Source organism: Pteropus vampyrus, unplaced genomic scaffold, assembly GCF_000151845.1.
Source record: "Pteropus vampyrus isolate Shadow unplaced genomic scaffold, Pvam_2.0 Scaffold45, whole genome shotgun sequence".
Taxonomy (NCBI): domain Eukaryota; kingdom Metazoa; phylum Chordata; class Mammalia; order Chiroptera; family Pteropodidae; genus Pteropus; species Pteropus vampyrus.
Window position 1 is genome coordinate 5171652 of NW_011888826.1, and position 25876 is coordinate 5197527.

At 36.4% G+C, this 25876-nt stretch overlaps 1 protein-coding gene across 2 annotated transcripts in view; it reads left to right on the plus strand.

Moving 5' to 3' along the window:
• Nucleotides 1–25360, plus strand: part of SDCBP (syndecan binding protein) — a 27803-nt gene extending 2443 nt beyond the window's left edge. The window contains exons 2-9 of one of the 2 annotated variants that reach the window (XM_011359184.2): nt 7692–7757; nt 11971–12049; nt 13230–13339; nt 18599–18757; nt 20975–21150; nt 22142–22313; nt 23054–23145; nt 24239–25360. In XM_011359184.2, coding sequence (XP_011357486.1) covers nt 7707–7757; nt 11971–12049; nt 13230–13339; nt 18599–18757; nt 20975–21150; nt 22142–22313; nt 23054–23145; nt 24239–24293 — 894 coding nt within the window. In that variant the 5' untranslated portion in view covers nt 7692–7706 and the 3' untranslated portion in view covers nt 24294–25360. Of the gene's footprint in view, nt 1–7691; nt 7758–11970; nt 12050–13229; nt 13340–18595; nt 18758–20974; nt 21151–22141; nt 22314–23053; nt 23146–24238 lie in introns of both variants that reach the window. The other variant, XM_011359183.2, reaches the window with a different exon arrangement.
• The last annotated feature ends 516 nt before the right edge of the window (nt 25361–25876 follow it).

A 25876-nucleotide genomic window follows, 5' to 3' on the forward strand; every position in this document is an offset into this window, starting at 1 on the left:
TTAAGGCTGAATAATCCGTTGTATGTATATACCACATTTTGCTTATCCATTTATTTCTCCATGGAAACTTGGGTTACTTCCATGTTTGAGCAATTCTGAATAATGCTGCTATGAACATAGGTGTACAAATCTCTTCAGACCCAGATTTCAATTTGTGTGGTATATACGCAGAAACGGAATTGTTGGATCATATGGTAATTCTATTTTTAATATTTTGAGGAACTGGCATACTGTTTTTTATTGCAACTATAGCATTTTACATTCCCACTAGCAGTGCACAAGTGTTCTAGTTCCTCATCAACACTTGTCTTTTTTTTTTTTTTTGACAGTAGCCATCCTTGTGGATATGAGGTGGTATCTCTGAGGTTTGATTTACATTACAATGATTGTATTTATTGGCTAGTCCTATATCTTTAGAGAAATGTCTGTTCATGTTCTTTGCCGATTTTGTTTTTTTGTTGAGTTTTAGGAGTTTACTAAATATTCTGGATATTAATCTCTTATTAGATATGTTTTCAACTATTTTCTCTCATTCTGTGGGTGGTTTTTTTACTCTGTTGATAATGTCTTTTGATACATAAAATTTTAAAATTTTAATGCAGTTCATTATATCTTTTTTCTTTCATTACCTGTGTTTTTGGTGTCATATCCAAGAAATCATTGCCAAATTCAACATTGTGAATCTTTTGTTGTATGTTTTCGTCTTAGAGTTTTATTGTTTTAGGTCTTCCATTTCAGTTCTTGATCCATTTTGAGTTAATATGGTGTCAGGTAAGGTCCACCTTCATTCTTTGCATGTGGATATCCAGTTTTTCCAACATTTGTCGAAAAGAGTCTTTAACTCATTGAATGGTCTTGTACCTTTGTCAAAAATCACTTGACCACATATCTGAGGGTTTATCTCTAGGCTGTCTATTCTGTTCCATTGGTCTATATATCTTTATGTCAATACCAGTCTGTTTTAAATACTGTAGTTTTTTAGTAAGTTTTGAACGTTTTTAGTAAGTTTTTTAGTAAAGATGTGTGAGTCCTTCAGTTTTGTTCTTTTTCAAAATTATTTTGGGAGCCATGAGATTTCATATAAATTTTAGGGTGGGTTTTCTATTTCTGAAAAAATGTCATGGAGATTTTGACAGGGATTGCATTGAATTTGTAGATCACTTTACATAGTATTGACATTTTAACATTAAGTCTTAACAGTTCATGAAATGGGATGTGTTTCCATTTATATCTTCGTTAATTTCTTTCAGCAACGTTTTATAGATTTCATGAGTCTTTTAGTCTTAATTAAATTTATTCCTAAGTATTTTATTTTTTAAAAAAATATCGTGAGTAGGTTTTCTTTGTCACCATAAAAAGTCTGAATTTTTAACAGATTCTCGGACTGGAGGCTTATATCTATCAGCTTGTTCAACTGTCGTACCTGTTTCATTCCCTGTGGCTTTTTCAGAACTGCTACCTTCACCATGAAGCTCCATGAGTTTCCTCAGTTCAAATTTGGGCTTCCCTAGCATTTTGACTTTTGTAACAGAGACACCATGGAGCAGATAAACAGATTGGCAAGCCTTTCTATTTCTTTTCCAATGCTTCTGGAATTAATTTATTAACCACTTCTTTCAAGTCATTTGTACCTTTCGGGTCATGATTTCTATCATCTTCTCCTGGATTTGGTGGGCTTGTTGATGCTGACCATAAGAAGTCTTCAGAATCTGAATGTTGCATTTTTTAGTAAAACCAACACAGAATATCAAAGCAAATACCATCAGTAGTCTTGACGTCAACATGAGCTTTAATCATGGTCTGCCATTTTGTGACTATGGAGCACATTTTGTCATGGGTAAGATCCATGCATTGGAAGTTAGGCATTTTTTGCCCTAAATATCTTCAGTAGTTAGCTTGCATTTTTTAAATGCAACTTCATCATTCTGCAGATCAGCTAGGCTCACTTCAAAAACATGACCTGTGACACCATCAGATGTGATTTTGGTTCCTTGAGATTTTGTGACTAGTGTTTCCCAGTATTTCTTATATTGAACATAGCTTTCACACCATACCAATTTTAAGACCACTTGTAGTCAGTGGTTTGAGAAAAGGAGTGAGGTCAGCAACTCAGAAAATGATGGATATTGCCATTCCAGGTAATATTATCTGGAAAACTTTACTAGTATGTTTCTTACTTCATTAATCAGAGTGTTGCAGCTAGAAAGCAGATTAACTAGATGTTCCAAAATACAACGTGCAGTATTTGAGTTACGGAGGCCTTTGGTCTGTGCTCATATTTAAAGGCTTCAAGAAAGTTTCCCTGACATTGCCCTGAGGCGGGGTGGATGGTCACATAGGGAACTTGGTACTGAGGCAGAATAGTCAGGGATTTTTTATCTTTAGATATTCTTAAAAAAAAAAAAAATCCTGAAACTACTCCATTGAGAAACTTCTTAGTAATTTGGGGTTACTTAGTAAAGCCTGGGAGTGCAGTGGTGTGGAGGCCCTTCGTAAGCCGTGAAGAAGGTCAGGGAGGCTGCAGAGAGCTTAGAGTGGGCCAGACTTGGTTCTGCGGTAAATGCAGAACCCAAGTCTTTTTCCAGGAACTAGACCGATGAAACAGCTGGTAAAGTCAGGAGAGCTGTGCTGCAGTTGTGATATATGGCAGGGATGTTTTCCCTGCTGGTCTGAGGAGCAGTGGGAGCTGTGTCTTATATTGATTACTCAGTCAGCTGCAGGGAAGGCCTGGGAACAGTGTTCTGCAGTGTAGTTGATGTAATAGTAGTGTTTGATAGGAGTTTTAAGTGAGGGTGAAATTCTGACCTAATAGAATTATTTTCAGAATCCTCTTAAATCTCATTAATGGTCATTCTGAAATTCCAACCATGGTTGAAAGAATTTTTCAAGAGTAGCTTTGTGATTCTTCAAGAGCTAAGTAGTTTTGATACTTTGCATTAGGTCAAAGATTTAAATGTAGTATGCAAGTGAGTTAATGGAACCCTTTAGAAAAGTAATACAAAAATTTGTTATTCTCCTAGAACGCTTTTAACTGTAGTATGTGCAAAATTGTAAACTTGCATGCAAGATAAGAAAATACTAACTTTTCAATAAGTATTTTAAAAATATTTACTGTTATTTTGATAACATTGGTCAAAATGTTTAATAAACATTTGATTCCTTTCAGGATAAGGCATCATGCTAAATAAATAAGAAATTAATTGTGGACCTTGGCCTCAAGTTACAGAGAAAAGCAAACTAGATGTAATGTAAGGCAGAGTGAAACTGCCGACTTGAGAAAAACAAATAATGTCAGACTGAGCTCATCAAAAGTGCCCTCACAGAAGTGGCTCTTAACTAGGATTTTGATAGAGAAGTTTTGGAGAGACATATTCCAGGAAGAGGAAGCAGTTTTTGCAAAGATAGGGAGCCACAGAAGCCCTTGGTCTGGGTGGAAAGGAACAAGTATTTTGTGATTATAATACTGTAATGATTGAAAAGAAATTAGATGAAATGAGGCTAAGAAAATAGTTTGAGGTAAAATCATTGAGGAATTCTTTATTTTTTAGAAGAATAAAAAGATTTAATTAAGTTCGACAAACTTAGAGCAAACAAACCTGAAACTAAATTTTAAAGAATATGCAAGTTGGGGTATTATTTCTTCTTTTAAAAAAATTCTGAAAAGCCCATTTCTCTTCTAGGCTTGAGTGTACGGGCTTTAAAATTAACTACTCATCCAGATCATTTTTCATAAGGAAAAGGGGATCTTGTGGGTAGGTAGTCAGTGGCAGAACTAAAAATAGAAATAGTATTACCAGTCAGCATTTGTCCCAGTGAATTTAAAATGATTTTATTTATGCCGTTGATAGAACGGTTAAAAGTTTAAATAAAATGTGTTTGAAGAGAAAGCTGTTAGGGAACTGATCTATTAAGAGACAGGAAAGGAACTCCATTTTGTTTTTCTGGATTAATAAAATTTAAGCCATGTTTTATTGTACTTTCTCAGGAATTTTCATTTCATTCACTAACCTAAGCCCTAATTTCTCTTTAAAAACTATATCAGTCTACCTCTGTTTAGCATTTTATTGGAGGTTCTAGCCCAGGGCAATTAGGAAAAAGAAATAAGATGGGCAAAGGATTCGAACAGACATTTCTCCAAAGAAAATATATAGATGGCTAGTAAGCACATGAAAAGATGCTCAATATAATCAGTCGTTAGGGAAATACAAATCAAAACTGTAGCGAGATGCTACTTCACATTCTACATCTACTTGGCTGTAATAATAAAAAAAAGCAGATAATAATATTGGCGAGGATGTGGAGAAATCGGAACTCTTTCTTGTATGTCGCTAGAGGAAATGTAAAATGTTAAAATTCAACAAATTTTGGGAACCATTTTGGTAGTTCATCAAAAAGTTAAACATAGAGTTACCATATGACTCAGAAATTATACTCTTAGCTGAATTCCAAGAGAATTAAACATGTTTATATAGAACTTAGATGCAAATGTTTATTCCCATTATTAACAGCATTATTCATAACAGTCAAAAAATGTAGAACAACCCAAAATATCATTGACTCATGAATGGATACCCAAAACGAGGCATATCCACGCAATGGAATATTGTTCAGCAATAAAAAGGAGTGAAGTACTGGTACATGGTGCAACATGGATGAACCTGAATGCATTACACTAAATGAAAGAAACCAGACACAGAAGGCCACATACTCTTGTGATTCTAAATTAAATGTCCAGAACAGACAAATCAAGAGGCAGAAAGTAGATTTGTAGTTGCCTGGAGCTGGAGGGAGGGGAGAATGGGTCGACATGAAGTTTCTTTTGGGGGTGATGAAATGTTCTGTTAATAGATGGTAGGGATGGTGGCACAGCTCTGAATATATGAAGAACTTCCATCATGAACTTAAAAAGTAGATTTTATGGTATGTGAAGTATATCAATCAAGAAAATAACTTACTGTGTAATATTCATTCAGATCAAGAGACAGAAACTATATGGTAATTTGAACAGTGAAAGTTTTATATACAGAATTATTAACTATAACATGATTGAAGAAACAGAAATTGGCTAGTAAGAAGTAAAGAGGACTTTAATGAGTATAGGAGAGTACATTTAATAAGTGTCTACTAACCCCAGAGCTCAGAGCCCCAGGAAGAGGCTGCCCTTTTCCTACATCTGAGATCCAGGCCTTGGAGAGAAGCACAGCCACCACTCCCTGGATGGTAAAGTTTCCAAGACACCAAACTTACTGAGGTTCGCCATTTGGGTATTGGGGGTGCCCAGTCACCGAGAGGGGTTGCACCTTGGAACCCACTGGGCATGCTGGGGAAAGCTATTCCTGAGAGAGATGCCTTGCTGGTGGCACTGTGCTGGGAAACTGCTCAGCATAGTGCAGGGGTCAGTGGGCTACTGTGCAGCACGGAGGCTGGTGCTTAAGAGGCTGCTCCCTGTGGGAGCAAGACACTAGAGAAGCAGACAGTGTAGGAGCCTCGCTGGAGAAAACGTCTGTGTAGCACCTCCAGCTCCCGTTACCTACAGCGCTTATCATCGTGCCAGCTGGTAAAAGACCAATATCTGACGGGCCCATCTTCACTTTCAGAGAGCAGCCAGTAATGGGTAGATTTGGAGATGAGATGAAAATAACCGGCTCAAGAACCTATGTCAAATCCTATACCAATTTAGGATATATTCTCTTATGTTGGGTTTAGAGAAAGTGCCAGGTATTCATCTCAGAATAGCTAAACAAAATCTCAAAGTACACATTCTTGTAAAGCTTGTAGAAGATTTTGTTTTAAATTACTTCAAAAAGTAATTTCGTGGTCACTAAAACACTGAACAATATTGAAATGCTTAAAATGTAAAAATTTCCCTCTTTTCCCTCAGTACCTTACTATTTCATTTACACCTCTTGAAGATAAAACTGTTTTTAACAGTTGGTGTTCAGTATATTCTTTTTCCTATATACAGTTGACTGTTGGATAGAAAGGGGACTGGATCACCCTCGGTGCTGAAAATCTGAGTATACCTTAAGTTGGCCCTCTGCATACATAAACTCCCGATTGCAGATTGAAATATAGGTTGATCCTTGAAGAGTCAACTGTATGTATATATGTATATATTGCTATATATTTTACTGAACTCAGGTCTGCCTGCTTGCCACCCATAAGCCAGTAACTCGAGGGACAAGAATTTGGTAGGAAAGTAGATTTATTCAGTAGCCGACATCCTGGGAAGAGAGGGGGACTGCTGTCACAAAGGCTGTCTTGCTGCTTCAGCGCAGGCAGGGGTTATGACAGGGCGAAGGCTGAGTAAGGGATTTAGGTGGAGAGGGGGATTCCAGAGCCCAGAGAAGGCTACATCCCAGAGGGGAGAAGGGGACCAAGGCCATGTATCTTGTCTTTTCGGCCTTGGCTTGTTTCTCAGCCACCTGGAGGGGCAAGTGGAACAGAGGAATTAACAAGGAGGGGTTGGGGAGCAGCTCTGATTAGCAGCCTGGATGGTGCAGTGGAGGTCTGGGGAGGATTTTGTGGTCTTCTGGCACTGAACATCTGGAAACTAAGCTAGGTTTCTTTGAAGTCTGTTCCTAGAGTTCTCAATTAAACCAGCTGTTTGTCTACAAGTTACACATTAGTTAACAAGGCCTTTTTATGTACATAAAATATGAGAGCGAGATCGTAAGGACAAAAAGGAAAAATAAAAAAATGGTTACAATCATAAGATTATAGTAAAAGCACAACAATCACAGTTCCAATCCCCACTGTTATTTCCTCATTTCCATTTCTCTGAAAGTTTTGTTTATCTACCTGTAATGGGCTCGTGGGACAATAATTCATCATGAAACGCTCGAACTTGCAATGAGACCTGGTGTTCAGTTCCTTTAGCTGAAGGAAGAGTTCTAAGGTGCATTTGCTACCTGGCTGTCAAGGCCTGTCTACGTAATTTAGTTGTTATGATTATTTTTAACATTCTGTAAAAGACTAATGTTAACACTAATACAGTTAGGCCTAACTACAATTTCTCGTAGGACCAATTTTATTCAGGATGGTATCCAAAAAGATAAATCAAAATCTTCCATGTCTTGGAATGAGAGAGTATGCATAACAAAGGTGGCAGGATAAGGGCAGAACAGAAAAAGCAAGTGAGTCACAATGCTGTTAAATTAGGCAAAGTCTGCTTGAATAAGAAAAAAGCCATATTAAAGAAACAGTTTGCGTGAGGTTACAATTCCAGTTACATCTATGTCTATACACACACATATGTGTGTATATATATTTCCTACTGATAGAGGCTATATAGATAAATACTGAATATGAGCTATTCTCAGGTTTTTGTTGTAAGGTTGTAATCCTTATTTGCCAAGCACTATATGTACACTAGTTAAATCACATAACCGTTCTCTGCTTTCCTTAACTTTTGAAATGAGGGGACTTTTACTTGCCAGGAAGTTTAAAGTCTGTAATAGATATGTTTTGATAATAGTGGTAACCGTGGGAGAGGTAGTTTAGTAACCATTAATTAGATAACAATTTTTAGTATAGCCTAGATGTTCATATTTTTCTCTGTGTTTTGTAATTTAAATGTTTTTTATTGTGTTAAACATTTACACACGTTATGTGTATGTTGTTGGCTAATGTTGGCTATGTATATTATTTAAAATTTGAATCACAGAAATTTACTTTTTTTTTTTCTTTAGAAAAATCCTGCAAAAATGTCTCTGTACCCATCTCTTGAAGACCTGAAGGTAGACAAAGTAATTCAGGTATGTTTAATTTGTTGAAGTACTTGTTTTCCCCATATATTATGCTGTACATTTTACTTAGAGGTAAAGTGAAGCAAGAAGCTTAAATAGATGTCTTTGTTCACTTGTACACTGCATTCACTTTTTTCAGTTTATTAATTGCAGATTATAAAGATACAGGAAAGCTAGCATTTCATTTCATTGTGAACTATCGGGCATGGGATATTATTTCTTCAAAACTGGACTTAAACTTTTCAGATTATATGACTAAAATTTAAATTAAATACAACGTATAAGTTGGTATAATACATGCCAACTTTTTAGATGTTCTAATTTTTTTGTTTAAAGTTATAGCTCATTGTTCTTTTGAATTTTCAGGCATGACCAGTCTTTAAAATAATTCTTTGCTGCCTTTTTGAAGTTAAAAATTATAGAAATAGCAAATGTACATGTTGCTTACAGAAGAGTAGTAGTGTGAAAGCACAATGAAAGCGTAGTGATTTATTTCCCTGTAAATATAAGCAGCAGACATTTCACGTGTCCGGGCTTTAAATAACTGTTAGAGATTACCGTATTTCTAATTTCCTTGACTTGAAACTTTGTAGTCCTTTCATGTAGGTATTAGCTTTGGAAACAGATACTTCTGGTGAGGAAAAAAGTTTGAGATTGGGATCAGTTCTTTATATTTTGTAAATTTTTATTTTTTAATGAACCCATCTTGTTTCCAGTTTACTTTGAACATGATCTCTTATAACTCAGAATTTTTTCAGCTGATGTTACTCTTAATTTGACAAGATAAATCAAACTCCTTTTACTTTTTTATTCCTAAAATCTTAATATGATAAATGTGATGAAATTCTTTTTGAGTTATTTGTTATTTCAAAGCTATTTATTCCAAAGATCATTTTCCTTGAGACCTTGACCTCGGTTGACTCTGAGATTTACTTCTTAATAATTTTTTAATGAGCATAAAATGTTTATTTCAAACTTATGGGAATTCTTAAGCAATCTTGAGAACATACAGGCAAACTGTTGACCATTTTAGGGTGGGAAAAAACCCCAGCAATAATAGTAACAAATACATGGCCGGAGTTATTAACCTTGTAGTAATGATTGGGTAAATATGGGGGTAGATCAGTGAACATGTATTTTCCATCATAGGTCCACTGTGGATATTGAAATGTGGTTTGTAAAATCTCTGAAATCTATTGTTCAGTTGCCAAGGCTTTGATGCCTCACAGTTTTAAGTGGCCTGTTCAGGCATCTTAAATGCTCTGTCACTTCTTTCTTCAGTATTTTTCTCATGTTTTTATTTTCACAAAGTTCATCAAAACAAATGCATTTTCCTTTTAAAAAGGCTTTATTTGAAATATTTAGCATTCAGGAATAACAGTTAAGCCATTAGTATGAAATCAGAGCAATAAATGATAAGGATTTGCAGATGAATCTGAAAGAATGACTAATCTCTTTCATCTTTTATTATTTTTATGGAATGAACTCTAACTATAAATAACTTTGAGCAGAAGTTTTTGATTTAGAAAACAGCAGAAAAAAGAAGAAAAGACTTGATATTGACAAATACTGGATTAGAGAATAAAGAGGGCTACAACCTACACAGGCTAACCTCTTTAAGGAGAAGCACATTATATGGATATCTCCATTTGAAGACCTTTTATGTTCTGAGCAGAAAGCTAGCTGCTTGGAAATATAAAAATGAGTAAGGAGGGGGAAACTTTTAATTTTTAATTTAAGAAATTTTAAATTCTCACTGTGTTTAAAAATATTCCTAGCCTAGCTACTAAAGTCTTAGGCTGTTTGTTCGTTTTCTGTGGTAGTTGATACTTAGGTTTATTTCTGTTCTCGAGATGCCTCTGCAGAAGTGTATTTATTTTCTAATCTTCTGGCCTTTGACACCATAGCAAAGCTACATTGCCTCAGTGAACTGGCAATTCATATTTTGTAAACTACATTACAATAGCCATTAGGCTGTAGCTTTTAGCATTATTTAATCCCTGAACCTCTCTGTCCATTATGAATCCTGAACAGGAGCCTGCGATTGCTGTACCTATACAAAATAAGCTTTTAAGAAATAATGATATAGAGATCTAGTGCTCATCAGTTTCCTAACACAGTGAGTAGTAGAGTTTGGCAGTGGTGGCTCCACGTTCTCTCCACTCACTTTCTGTAATAGCAGAAAGGACATGCCCTGGCAGCAACTGTGTGCTCCTTGGGAGACCGCACCCCACCACACACACCCTTTTAAAAATAGTTTGAGAGTTCAAGTTAGTGTGAAACAATTTGCTACACTTAATGACTCATAGTCCTTAAGCCCTTGTACCATCTTTCTTTTACTACTCCAGATTACATAATAATTAGATAACTTTGTTTGCAGAGAGCTTTCTATGTATATTTTTCAGTATTCCTTGGGTAAGAACAATAGCAATGAATGAAAAAATAGAAAATAATAACCAATCTAAAAAAGACCAGTTTTTAAAAATGAATTCTACCATTTTGAGCAGTTTTAGTTTCACAGCAAAATTGAATGGAAGGTACAAAGAGTTTCCATTTTACCTCCCCCTCAGTACACAATGCACATCCTCGTGGACTATCAACATCCTCACCAGAGTGGTGCACTCCTTTCAGCCGATTTTCTATGCTGACACATTGTTACCACCCAGAGTCCATTGTTACATCAATGTTCACTCTTAGTGTGGTACACTCCTTTGGTTTTGACAAATGTATGACATATTTTCACTGCCCTAAAAATTCTCCGTGCCGCCTTTTCCTCTCTCTCGCCTCACTAATCCCTGACAACTGCTGATCTCTTTACTGGTCTCTCCATGGTTTTGCCTTTTCCAGAATGTCATATAGTTGGAGTCACACAGTATTCAGCCTTTTCAGATTGGTTTCTTTCACTTAGTAATAGGAATTTAAGTTTCCTCCATGTCTTTTCATGGCTCGGTAGTTCATTTATAAATTTTTAGTGCTGAACAGTGTTTTGTTTTTTTTTCTTAGAATTATCCAAGAAGTAATCCACTGGCCTCTAGTTTCTTTTAGCTGATACCTGGTGAAAGAACTTTCGGAATTCAACATACTTTGAGTTTGTGGATTGTTATTTAAAATTATAAAGATTTTCATGCTGCTTGTTATTTCAGCTTAGAATGTGCCAAGTTATAAAAAGTAAATATTAAAGAATGACTCAATAACAAGCATATCAGAACATTTACAGTCCATGGGAGTGAAGTATCATTCAATGCTTTTGTAGGCTGTGCGAATTTAAATTAAGCTTCCATCTCTTTCCAAGGATCTTTGGGACTACTCTTGGCATTAATTTCAGGGCTCGGTTGAGATGCAGGTATAAGCTTTCCTACTTAATTAACATGTTTCTGATTATGTAAGAAGAGATGTTTGAGATGGGTCATGCAACTTATGACCAGCTTTATCTCTAAATGACGTAACTCTTTCGGAAAGTCAGATCTGCCTGTAAAGGAGAAAAGATTTCTGTCAGTGGGCTATGCAATATGACATGGGCTTTCTAAAGGCGGCACAGAGGGGAGTTGCTGGCATACTTGAGCCTGAGTAGCATTAATAAATATATATGTCGTCAAATGTTTATTTGACAGTTACAAATTACATTCCTTTATCATCATTATATTATGTCATTAATAAAGTATGTGTTTTGCATACTGTATAACGTTTTTGAATTTGGTATAATTAGTAACCCCTTCTTATGCTTGCTAAAATGAAGATAAAGCTTATTTCAGTGGGATATGCTGACGTGCTAGAATAATTAAGAATTTAATAAGTAGTTAAATTTATAGATGTTTTTTGATGTGACTTTTAATATATAGTTGAGCTTTTCTTCTTATGCAAATAAAATATCTTAGACAAGTAAAAGAAAAACGGCAATAAGTTGCCCTGCATTTTATAATACATTTTGAAAATATTAATTTATTGATTTGCAGCCTCACTATGAAGTATTGGTTATAAGATATTTAGAATGGTGCTTAGTCAAGTTTTATGTGACAGTGTTAAAATATTTAGAGTATGACATATATTTTTGATTTGCATATTTTCTTTGAAAAATATATTGCCGAAGCATTTGAAATTAAACTTTCCTGAATACAGCTTCAGTGTTTTAGTTTCTTTTTGGAAGTACTGAATTTAACTTATATAAGAATTTTAAGTAAGCATATATATAACATTGTTGTTAGAATGTTCTTTTCTTTTTCAGGCTCAAAGTGCCTTTTCTGCAAACCCTGCCAATTCAGCAATTTTGTCTGAAGCATCTGCTCCCATTTCTCAAGATGGAAGTAGGTTTATACTTGGGGTTCATTTTCCTTGAGCAGAAATCTTTGTCCTTCTTTTGCTGAAATGGGGAATCCAAGATTTAAAAAAAAATTGATGCAGCATAAAATTGGTAGTAAAAGTTTTAGTAGTGAGAAAAAATGTTTCTTTTAAAAAGTAAACCTTTAATCAAGAAAGTGAACTGTCAATGTGAAGATGTGTTTTACGGCTTAATGAAAATTAAGTTAATTAAATGAAATTTTAGTCCTCATAAGTTCTTCACTTATGACTGATACATATATGTGAACTGTGCCTATACCACTGCTCTTCAACTTCCCGAACTGTTCTCTGTTTTTGGAGGTGGGGGGAATTTTCAGCCACCTTGTTTTGGGGGACCTTCCCGAATTCTGGAATCTACCATCTCCATGTCCTTCTCTTTGGTCACTTTTCCTTCTAAATTCATAGGTATTCAGGAGAGAGCCCTTAAATAATGTGACTTAAGATACAAAAGGAGTTAAATAGGTTTTTGTGGCCTCTGATAACTATTTATAACCTTGTTTCTTTTAGAAAATCCATTTTAAGTCAAATCAGGTAAAGAGCTTTCAGGAATAGTACCTCTTACTACTAAGTAGAATACTGTTAATATTTAAATATATCATTTCCAAGATTTCATTGGAATGTGCTTAGCATTCTTAAAAGGATATGACAATAAACTTCCAAGCTTTGATTTTTTAAAAAATTGTAGTTAATTGATAAGAATCATTTCATAGCTGTGTTTACTAATTGAATTATAAAGTACCTGCCTTGCGGTCAACATTTTGGTCAGCTGTTTTATATTAGAGAATCAGTGGTATATTTGCAAAATTGCTAATCAAATTGGTTATTTTTAAGAAAAAGGAAGGCAAGATAACTTAATTTGGAAAAATTATTCTTCTGAATATTTAGAAGTTTGAGGATATGTCAATTCAGATGTCTTCATTTTTTTTATGACTTTCACCTTAAGCTTTTTCTGTATTTTTTATTTCTGATTGACATTAAAGAGATAGGGAAATGTTTTTCCAAATAGTTAAGTTTATGTTAGATTTATAAATTAATGTAATTTTTTAAACACAGGTAGGAGCCCATTATAATAAATTTTCATTTTGAAAATTCTGTTCAAAAATATTTCATTTGAATGTTTTTTCTTCACTCATTTATTTATATTAGATCTCTATCCTAAATTGTATCCGGAGCTCTCTCAGTACATGGGCCTGAGTTTAAATGAAGAAGAAATACGTGCAAATATGGCCATGATCCCTGGAGCATCAACTCAGGGGGTATGTATACTAATTAATTTTGAATTATATAAAATCATGCTTTTACATATAGATATCAGCTTTCCTTTTTGTAGCTAACTCAAATATATAACTTTAGCATTGACCTCTCAGAAATTTTAGACTGCCTTCTGAATAACACTTGTAAGTAGTGTACTTCCTTTTGTGCTGTTATCACTTCTTTAATTTATTAGGAGTTAAAAATTTAGTTACCTTTGACTAGTCCATTCTTCTTTGTCTTTTGCATTTGGTCAGTTACTAAGACCTAGTGATTCTGTCTCCATCATGTTTCTTGTATTCATTTTATGTATTCCAGTCCTACTATCACCCTATTTGAGGTTTCTATACTTTTAATCTAGATTATTAGTGTCACATATTTCCTCTTTTAACTTCTTGCAACAAATAGTACGAAGCTGATGCTAGATGAATCATTCCGAAGTACAGGTCTATTATATCTTTTTTTTTTTTGCTCACAATTTTTTAATGTTTCAAGGTCTAAAGTTCCTTGTAATTAGACTCCAAATTCTAGGCTTAGATATAATGTATCTCATAGCCTTTTATTAAGGTCATTGCTATAAGACCATAGTAGTATTTTATAGCTCTTACTATAATGATAGTTAAATACTTCAAGAGGACAGAGTCCCTGTCTATCTCGTTGCCATAACCCTAGTACTTAATCCAGTACCTGCCTGGTATTTATTTATCTACCAAATATTTATTAAAAATTTGATTATATCATAAATTTCAATAGAAATAGATATTTCAATAGAGATAATTTAAGAAATTAGACAGGTTTAAGAATTGAAAAAAAGCAAAAATGAAATACATACATATGTAATTGCAGAAAGTAGGTGCTCCTCTTAGGACTGGAGTAACACAGAGAGTTTGAAGTAATCAGAACCTAGAAGCCTGGGGGAAGAGCTCCATGGAGCCAGGCCTCAGACCTTGGAGGAGGGCACACAGTTGGCGGTGCTGGTACCTCAGAGGAGTTGCAAAGAGGCCCGTTCTGAGATTGTCAGTAAGAGCTGGAGAATGGAATTCACTGCTGTCACCAAGGTTAAGGGCTAGGCCCAGGCAGTGTTGACAGGAACAGGAAGCAAACCAGAAATGAGGACTTGTCCTTCTTTAGCCTTCAAGTCTCCCTCTAGTGCCTCCTGTGGTAGGTGTTAACCAGAAACCCGCTGACAAAGGAAAATGTTAATTTGCATAGTTCAACCCCCAGCATCTAGATGGGAAGGTTTTGGAGCTGATGGACAGTAGCTTATTACCTTGCATTGCCTACTCCTTTGACTACTCAGTATATCCATACACTTCTACAGATTCCAACTTTGCGTGACAGTAATAACAACTTTATTAGTCTCCCCTTAAAAGATGCAGTTCTTCATAAAATTGAGGTTTGGCAAACATTTTCTATTAAAGGACCCACAGTAAGTATTTTAGGGTTTTTTTTGCTGACTGCACATGATCTTTGTTGCATATTCTTGTTCTTTTCTTTCTTTACAAATTTTTAGAAATAATAAAAATTATCCTTAACTCAGGGTGTACAAAATCAAGTCAGTGACCTCTGATATAATGAGGTTATTCTTTTCCCCAGAATAGGACGATAGCAGTTATCGTGGCTTTATCTGGGCAGTGGTCCAAGGTATTGATTACTGTGTGATATTAATTACCATCCTTAAGTATTCAGATTCCAAGCTGAATATTTTTAACCTATAGACAAAAGTATAAAGTTAACCAATACCAACAGTTCATTTATTAAAGTAAAAGGAGGCAGGGAGAAACAAAAAGGTTAATTACTATATGTGCAGAAAATTTATAGATACAGGCAGAGAAGAAAATAGTTAGAGCTGCGTAATTCTTATTTTGGTAACTAGTCAGGAAGCTGTAGTCTTTTCTTTCTTAATGTTTATTGGCGTAAATAACCTAAACCTTCGTCTTTGAAGTGTCTGAATCACCAGGGCTCTTTAGTGCCCTACCATTTCTTTCTTTTTTTTAATTTATTGGTGGAGATTTCTCTATTAACTCTTCCCATCTGGTGAATTTTTCATTTTACGTATTGTATTTTTCTTCTCTAGATGTTCCACCTGGTTTTTATGTCTTCTATTTCTCTCTTCCTTTATTTTATTTTTAAATTCTTGTGCATATTGAGCATATACTTTTATAGTGGCTATTTTAAAATCTGCCTGCTAATTTCATGATTTATTTCCAGATCTCATTCTATTGACTGATTTTTCTCCTGACTGTAGGTTTACATTTTCATGCTTGTTCATATGCTACCTATTTTTTAATTTTATGTCGTCAGGTGCTGGATTATGTTGTATTTCTTTCAAGAGTATAGGCACCTGTTCCGGCAGGCAATTAAGTTACATGCGGATCAGCTTGATCCTTCTGGGGCTTGTTTTTACACTTTGTTGAGGTAGGTCTGAAGCAGCCTGAACTGCAGGGCTTGTGTAGCCCCACCACTAAGGAGGCGGCATGTCCCCTCTGGAGCTCTGCTCAGTGCTCTGGGTGTGCGACGAGCATACCATCTGGCTGCTGGGAGCTTAAATGGCTCCCAGCCCTGTGTGAGCTCCAGGAACTGTTCAGCTACAGCTCCTTGCATGTGCTTTGCCTGCCTTGTGGAGCTTCACCTTACATATACTCAGATTAGTGTTCAGCCACAGACTCAAGGAGTCTGGAGATCTATCTCTAGCAATCCCTCCTCTTTGAGATTCATCCCTGAAAATTCCAGCTGTCTTATGAGCTGCTTTAGCCTCCTGACCTCTGATCTTTGTCTCCTCAACTCATCAACACAGTGACTGCTTGGGATTGGCACCTCTGTGCCCTGCCCTAGACAGTGTAGAAAGCCAGGTGACAATAGGGGCCACCTTATGTGGTTACCTTTTCTCAAGGATCACTGCCTATGCTGCCAAAATCTACTGTCCAAAAATTGCTGCTTCCTATTTTTCTACTTTTCTAGTTGATTATGGCAGGAGGGTAAGTCTGGCTCCATTATGCCTGAAAGCAGAAGTCTGGGTTTTTTTTTAATTAATTTTACTGTTGGACATGGAAGACCTAAAGGCATCTCGGAGAACCCCCAGGTTCCAGATGCAGCTGGGAACTCATTATCTAGCAGCAGCCATTTCCTCTTGGTGGGCAGAGTTAACCACCCGAGCGAGGTCAGTAATGTCTTCTTGCCTTCGTTTCAGTGGCATGTGAAGTCAAAAGCAGTTAGGTAGTGACCTTCTTATTCAGGGCAAACATTGTTGTGTCCCCTGCTGGAGGCATTCCTCCCTGGTAAGCAAGACCTCCAAACTGCAGAGCTCAAACGTGTGGGCATGGGATGCGGAAGTTTTGCGTTTGGGCGTTCAGGTGTAGCAGTGAGTGAGAGCGACCATACCCACAGCTACACTTTGGTTTCCAGGCCTTATATTCAGGCCTTAGAAGAAAGCTCATTATGTATTTGGTTGCTCAAAGCATATATTGTATCCTATAAGATAGAATCCCAGCCTTTTGATATGTTGTCTTCCATGGGCACCTTCAGTGAATGGAGATGAGAGCCAGTAGCTTAAGACCCTGCACACTGCAGGCACTGTGCTAGCTGTGGTAGATAGAAGAGTTAGAACAGTGAACCACAGTCCCTTCCCCCGTTCCAGTAAACTCATGTTCTAAACAAATCAACTGTATGTATGACATATAGAAGAGTAAGTGAATAGATTTCCGGGGCTATATTTTAATTAGGCGAGCATATACATTCTCTCTGAAAGATTGACATTTGAGCAGAAAGCTGAATGAGATGAGAGACCGAGGCATGTGAATATCTGATAGGAGAACATTCCCTACAGTATAGAAAGAGAACTGAAAGGCCTTCAGGCAGAAATGAACTTGACGGACCTGAGAGACAACGGCAGAGGAAACAAATTAGAACATGGTAGCAGATGGCATTGGAGAGGTGGTTAGGGCCAGGTGGCCTGTGGCCTTTTATTCCACGGTAAGGGATTGGGATATGAATTGTGGAAGTGGTATAATCTGATTTTTTTTTAAAAAAAGATGTCTATTCTTGCTCTGTAGGGAATGGGTAGTAGAGGGGCAAGAGGCTAAGCAGAGGGACTATCTAGAAGCTTACTGTAGTAGCGTCGCCAGAGGTGGTTGCTTAGGGGCGGAGGGTTGGGGGGCAGAGGTAACCAACGTGGTGTCCGTCATAATGGTCATAGTAGGTAAGAACACATGTAGGTACTTAAAAACACTTGCTGTAAAAAATAAAGATTTCTTTTTCAAAAGTAAAACCTACTCTAGAGGCTATCTTTTTGTTCTGTATTCCAGCTAAACTTAATAATTTATTTGTATCTGAAATTTTTTTTCTATTCCATTACCTGATTTTTCTGTCTCGTAGCTATTATTTATTTTGAATTTTTGTAATCCTTCATAAGTAATATTTTCTGGCTTCGTGTTCTGATTTCTAATATAGTTGTGTAGTATGTGTGTGTGTTACTCCTGGTAGACTATCAGCTTTAGAATATGCTGTCATAATTACTATGAGTTCTGTATGAAAAAAATTTATAATCTGTGGTGTATTTGTATAGCCAAGCTTCCTCTTTTCTCATTGTTGCTGCTCTGAGCATCACAGTTCTTAGGTAGATCAGAACTCTTTATGAGAGATCTTGGTGAGTTCTTCCCTCACTTTTTTTTTGATTGAAGACCTTTCCTCAATCATTCTGCTTAAAATAAGAAACCAGTTTTTGATCAAGAAAACTTGAAAAAAACATGAGTCCCTAAGAGAGCTATTTTAGGGCAGTGCCTGCAGTTGGTTAATCCACAGATGTTTGTTAAAGGGGACAAGAAATGATAATCTTGACAATGGCACTGGGAGGTAAGAAGGTTGCCCTTTTACAGAAACTCTGAAAGGGTAAGTAGACCATAGAAAAGAGCCCTCTGGGAAATGTGTGTGTTTCAAAAATATGATATGGCCTTTAAGTTCAGGGATAATGCATTTGAGTTGAAGACAAGCCAAAGTACACATAATATAAATGGCAGTGAATTCAGAAAGCAGCAGAGAGTAGGTCATTGACTCTGTTAGAGATGATAAATGTGGGAATACGTTACTTGGGGAGTTAGTAAATAAAAACCAACGTCATTTTTGCATAAATCAAACCTTATCTCAAGGAAATAATTCCCAGATTACTTTTTGGGAAACCACACTGACTATATTCAAGTTATTATTTTAGATTTTTTCACAGAGAATGTTTATAGATATTGACACACTGTATATGTTTCTGTCAGCAGTTGGTAGCAAGACCTTCCAGTATGAACTATATGGTGGCTCCTGTAACTGGTAATGATGTTGGAATTCGTAGAGCAGAAATTAAGCAAGGGATTCGTGAAGTCATTTTGTGTAAGGATCAAGATGGAAAAATTGGGCTCAGGCTTAAATCAGTAGATAATGTAAGTATTTTTAATGTCCATTTGAATTTGTCTAAATAGCTTATAGGATATTAAGTGATCAATTTTAGAATCATTTAAAATGAAATGCTTTAATTAAATATAATGGTGTATCTATGAGACTATTTTAAATCTGCTAACTTAATTTTTTTCACTTGGAGATGCTCTGTTGTGAAGAGGCAGAGTTGGGACTCCCAGCATTACTTTGAATGCATTTTTTTTTCTTTTTTGAGTCGTCTTTTCTGAATAAAGTTCTCTGGTCTGCATATATTATAATATAGTTTATAGAAATAGAATTCTAGCATTGAAATAGGACAGTATATGTGGAAGTTAAGACTAACCATTATATAAATGTCTATAACCATTATGCTGTACACCTGAAACTAATATAATATTGAATGTCAACTGTAATTGAAAAATCAAAAAAGTGGGGGGCGGGGATGTGAAGGGGAATAAGAGGCTCAAATTTTCAGGTTAAAACAAGTAAGTTGGGGATGTGTACAATATAGGGAATATAGTCAATGATATTATAAGAGCGTTGTATGGTGTGAAATGGTTGTCAAGTATTGTTTCTGTAATCGCCTCTTTAGCCATATAAATGTTGACTATGGTGTGCACCTGAAACTAATATAGTATTGTATGTTAGCTATATTTTAATAAAAGTCTTTTTAAAAAAAGGACTGACTAGTGAGAATCAGTGGTCTTATGATGAGTACTTTTAAACTAAATGATGATCATTTAACTTCTTGTGAAGTGGTTTTGCAGTTTTGTTATTTCCATCCTTCAATTTGAATTTAATAGGTCATTTCTGAGCAAAGGTGACTTTCTAATTAGGACGGCCATTACTTTATAATTGCGTTACTTCTCCTTTTACCATACTGAAGAAATTAAACAGGGTTACTCTTGAGGAAGCATTCAGGATTAAGGACATGCCAAGTCTTTACCCTAGTTTACGGTTTTAGGCATTGCCTTTTTGCATTCCTTTTTAGTCTTGAAGTCGCAGTTCATTGTGTCCAAGCTTTTCACATGGAAAATGGTAATGAGCGAGGCACATTGTGGGAAGTGGCTGAGGCTGATCTTGGCAGGAGGCCCCTTCCTTGCTTGCCTACCTAGAGGGCCAAGGGCATCCATGTCTCTTCTCTGCACATGCATAGCTTACTCAGGACACATCAGCGTGCTGCTTTGCTTTGAGCAGCTCTTTGCTGCTCTCCCTTCCTCTTCAGTGAATAGAGTATTTGCTGCCCCGTCTGCCACAGTTTCTTCTCCGCCACTTCCTCTGTCCTGAAGAAATAAGATACTCTTCACAGGCCCCAGTCCCCCAGTGCAGTCATTCTTGCAGCTGATTTGTCCACTTGGCCAGAGCTCCGTGGTCAGACCACTTTATAGGAGGCTTCCTGTTGTTCATTCACCACCCTAAACTGAAGTAGAGGACACATGACAAGTCCTGTCGGGCCCAGCATAAAATGGGAGATAGGGTCTAGCCTTGTAGATGCTTTCATATTTTATCAGGTTTGCTCTCCTTTTACACTTATTTGTTTATATTTTGTCAACACGTGAGACCGAGAGTTTAAGTAAAAATGTCCGTGTGGATTTAGTTCTTATTTTAACATACTGAAGGTTTTTTTTATTTATTTCATAATGGAGTTTTTATAAGAACTGGAGTGGTATTGAATGTGCCCACTTTATTAAGCTGTTAAATACACCCTAATCTTACTTATTTATGCATAATTTAGCGAATGGGTAAAGGAATCTTTCATCTCAAAAGGTAGAGTTAGGACTTCAAACTATCGTTTTTTAAACTGTAAAAGATATCATGAAACTTCTCACACTTGACTTGCTTTCCCCTTAAATAATGGTCATGTAGCTAATACCTATTTGGCATTCTGTCAGACCCATAGAAGCTTAACATTTACTATAGTAATTCCACTTTATTTTCCTTAGTCTTTTTATTCCCAGATGAAAGACGGTGATTGAGGTTAGGCATGTGGTTCATGATTTGAGGTAGAAATTACCATTAAAATCTCACTTTTTTGCCTTATTTCTTGGGGTCATTGCCTTGATAAAATTTTCAGTTTCTTTTTTTGGGGTAATGACAGATATATGCATGTAATTTTTTATTATTACTACGGTAGATTCCTAATCTAAACAGTTGGTTCCTAAATTTTCAGCATTTTAAAACTATCATAACTGTCATAACAGAGATATTGTCTTATTCTCTAGGGTATATTTGTTCAGCTTGTTCAGGCAAATTCTCCAGCCTCGTTGGTGGGTCTGAGATTTGGGGACCAAGTACTCCAGATCAATGGGGAAAACTGTGCTGGCTGGAGCTCTGATAAAGCACACAAGGTGCTCAAACAGGCTTTTGGAGAGAAGATTACTATGACTATTCGTGACAGGTAATCTAACGGGTTCAAATGGAAATAGTTTCCCGTTTTGGTATGCTTTTAAGATTCTGTGAATATAATATTTTGTTGCAGAAAATAATCAAATGTTTTTGATGAGCCTTAGAGCCTTAAAATTGTGGTGCAGATTTTTCTTACATAGTTTGATTTTTTTTAAATAGCATTCTGGATTTGTATATACCTTATTTCATAGCTTTTAGAAATTTTTCCTCTGAGAAGTTATCCTGTCTTAATCTGTTTCTCTAAGAACAGTAGAAAATGTGCATTGGAAAACCAAGTAGCATGGCAGCATCTCTGGCCTCACTTTCCAATTTACTGCTTAGACTCCCAGCCCAGGGTGTAAGCGCCAGGGGTCCTGCATAGCTCCCAAGTGCTCTGTGAATCTTGAAAGGCAAATCGGGCGTTTTGGGTGGTTATGAAGCTCTAGTTGTCAAGGTGAGGGATAAACATTTTATTTAGCAGTTCGTTTGTAACATTCAGCATGTGAAACATGGGCCTCCATTTATGCCCTGTCCTGGCCCTCACAAGTGTTAAGGGTGGACCTATATATCACATTGTCACAGTTAGCTTTTAGGTTTTTATTCGCAGCTAAACTTATACACAGATTTAATTCATAAGTGGACTTGTGCAGTTCAAACCCATGTTGTTCAAAGGTTAACTTTTTTGATCTGCCGTTGGGAGTCTGCAAATGTGGAGGGTTGACTATAGTTAAGTGTCTGCAGAGTCAGAAGTTTTACATGGACTTTTAACTGCACAGGGTTCGGTGCTCCTAACCCGCCCCGCCCCCCCACCCCCCCCAATGAAGGGTCTGTTTTAATCTTTTATGCTAAGAGGTCCTGTGAATGTGCAATTATCAGAGCCATACTTAGTTGCTCTTATTAGAAACACTGTTTATTGTAACAAAATATCCAGTATGGCACCGTAGAAATACATTAAAATGTTTACCATGGAATTACATTTTTCATTGAACCCATTATACTTTCAGGCCCTTCGAACGTACAATTACTATGCATAAGGATAGTACTGGACATGTTGGTTTTATTTTTAAAAATGGAAAAATAACATCCATAGTGAAAGATAGTTCTGCAGCCAGAAACGGTCTTCTCACAGAACATAACATCTGTGAAATTAATGGACAGAATGTCATTGGATTGAAGGTAGGAACAGAACTTGTGTCTCGTTTTGGTTTTATTTTAGCAAATATCTTTTTCACTTATCTGTTTATGTGGTGCTGTTTTCACGTTGACTTCCAAAATATAGAAACTCAGTGGGGAAATGGGTGACATGGGACCTGGGGCTCTGGTCGTGCTCTGTGCCACCTGTGCCTTCAGGCAGCTGTGCTGTCAGGCCAGTCTAAGGAATTATCTGAAATTCCTATAACAGAGTGGCTGGACTAGATGATCTCTGAAGTCCCTTGAACTAGAATTGTGTGGAGATGTGGCCATTGAAGATTTGATGGCATTCTGAATGACTGTCCTCCTTTTTTTAATCCGGATTGTAGGAAATGAGTAATCATTTCTGTTCGTATTGGTACTTCATTTTTATAATGTTTGTTTTCCCACAAATTCCTGATAGGGCTATTTCAAGGTCTAAAGTTTTTCAGAAAGACCTGCTCATTTCATAAACTTTGGTTAAGAATACAGAGTTAACTGAGGGGATATGGTAATATTGTATGTGGGGAAATTATTTAATCTTAAGTAATAAAAAAGATGATTTTTTTTTGCTAATATGTTCAACTCAGTTTACTTAGCAATTTTGCTACCACCTATAACATTGTGATTTTACAGAATTAAACTTGGTAAGGACATAGCAAAACGACATACTTATCAAGAAAACAGTTTTATATTTGTTAAATAAAGCATCTATGAAATTGATTTTCATTCTGGGTTTTCAACAGGACTCTCAAGTTGCCGACATATTGTCAACGTCTGGGACTGTAGTTACTATTACAATCATGCCTGCCTTTATCTTTGAACATATTATTAAACGGTAAGTAGATGATTTTTTAACTTGATGATTATGGTCCTGTAACTTAATATAAATACTGTGCTTTCTTTTAATTCTCAAACCTTTGGTTCTTTACCTAATGGACAACATTGATGTATTTATCTAAAAACTTGAAGTAAATTACTTAAATCAGAGGAATTGATTGATAAGGGTGACTCTTCACAACTTCCCAAGTATGGAATAAAATTCACCATACACTTCCTAAATTTTGACATCTCCTAGTAGGAAGAGGGGATGTGAGCAGAGGTGGGCACATTTTCATTCCAGCTTCCAAATTTTCAGTAAAACGGACTGCGGCTGCACACTGCCTAGAGCGCCTGTGTTCAGCAGAAATCTACTCATGGTGGTTCACGATGGCGAAGTCTTGCCTATGGGATGTTAGGAGTCACAGTTTTATTCTCTTGAGCATCTCAGGAGGCAGGTAGAGGTGTGTGGGGGTGTGGTATATGGAGGGTGAGGACCTGAAAGCTGAGTGGAGAGTCTAGAAAAGGGCAGCAAGGGTGATGATCTTTCTCGAGCTTTTAAAATCCTAGAAATAGTTGTTTTTGCCAGGCCAACTTAGAATCCTTATTTCAGAATCTATTTTGATGTGGAAATAAGATAAGACTCAAAAACATAACACTTGTAATGAAAGTTTTGTTTCAGCTTCTGAGTAGAAAGCAGTTAGCTATTCTTGGGGTAAAAAAATTGTCAGCACTAATTGTTCAAGAGTTCTCTCTTCTTAAACCAATGATGGGTACCATCGTCCCCCCACCGTAATTTCCCTCTCAATTCATTCCAGCATTGTCATTTTCTTTTTTTAAAAAAAATCATCAGCCTTAATATACAAGAACTTACCTGTATCTTATCTACCTTTTCTAGCTAAGATCTAGATAGCCTTTCACACTGGATATTTGCAAAACAGATTACATGAGACGCTTAGATCAGAACTCATTAAAAAGTCTTACCCGCTCTGCAGCATCCCACTTGATGCTAAACGGTGCTAAGTTTGAACTGGAGTTTTCTTGGATCAATGTAGGATTTTTGAAAAAAGAAACCCAAACTTCAGTATTTAATTTTAGTGATTCTCTTGTAGGATGGCACCAAGCATTATGAAAAGCCTGATGGACCACACCATTCCTGAGGTTTAAAAGTTGTGGCACCATGGAAACTTGGCAGAACTTCTCCAGTTTACTTCTTTGGCAACTTAACTTTATATTCTGCACATGAAGCTTCCTAGGAGCCAGAGAGCAAATGCTGCATGAGGACCTTTCTGTCTTACATGATGGCTGGGAATCTTACTGTTTGATCTGGTACCTTGTTCAGACTTCAAGATAGTTGTAGCCTTATCCTGGTTTTACAGATGTGAAACTTTGAAAAGACTTACTGACTTTCATAGAATAGTTTCTCTACTGGAAACCTGATGCTTTTATAAGCCATTATGATTAGAATGACTGATGCAGGCTTAGCTTTGTGTTAGAACCAGTCACCTTTATCTTATGAATCAAGTAGTGCTGTTCATATATTACTTTAGTTCTATGGTATATTTGCATTTTTACTCTGCTACCATATAGTACATTTAGAATGATTGCTTTTGACAGCTTTTTTTTTTTTTAGTTCTGTGTGTGTGTAGTGCGTCTCTGTACAACACCAATTAAATAACACTGGTTTCATTCCACGTAAGCATTATACAGTGTATGTAGGTTGCAAACGATTGTGTTGATTATCATTAAATTTTAACTACCTTCAATTAATATGCTTGAACTGTCGCCTTAACTATGTTAAGCATCTAGAATAAAAGCCAAAATATAACTATTGCTGCCTTTCTAAAAACCATAGTGCAGTTCTGTATTAAACTGAAACGTCCACTAGCCGGAGCAGTTTAGCGGTGCACTGAGCTGCAGCATAGCTGCTTCATTGCATTTGAGATTTTCTAGTCATTGTGTAATGGAAACTTCTTTCTTCTAAAAGTTATTGGTATCGTTTTCTGAGAAATGAATCACTATATATTTAATGTAAAAATTCTTGTAGTAAGTAGGATAAGCTTTTGATTCCCTTTTTTCATTTGTAGATTAAGTGGGATAATACTTAATTTTGACATTTTTCTCTTACCATTATGTAACCTAGCTACTTTGGGATGGTCTTAGAATGTTGTTCAGTAATTTGTTCCATTTTTTGACTCCTCCCTGCAAACAAACAAAATGGCATTGACACTTTATCTTCATTTTTTCCTTCATTTTGGTTTATACCTATTCTAATTAAATATGAATAAATATAAGTTAAATTTTAGTCTGTTACTGCATTATTTGGAAACTGCGGCTTTCAGCAAACCTGTGCAAGGTGTAGAAAATAGGCACGTGAAATTCACCTTGGGCCTGTGAAAGAGAGTCACTCCCATAGCACCTGACATCCAGGGGCCCTGAGAAAGGCCCGCTGTGCTCAGAGAGTAGGAGTGTCAGGAGGGTTAGGAGTGCTTTCTGACAGGTCTGCGCCCCAGCCCCGTCCGAGCAGCAGGAGCTCGGTGAGGCTGCGGACTCCCGAGCAACACCCAAGAGCAGGTGATGTTTGATGACACTTAAACAGACTGAAAATTCTTTTACCTTGGTCTGATTTGTGTTTTTCCCCCACGCCACACTGCTATAAGATACAACGTTTTTAAAGAGTAAAGAAAAATTTTAAATCACATAATTGTGGTTGGTTCAGAAAAGAAAATCAAGGCTACTACTTCTTAGCT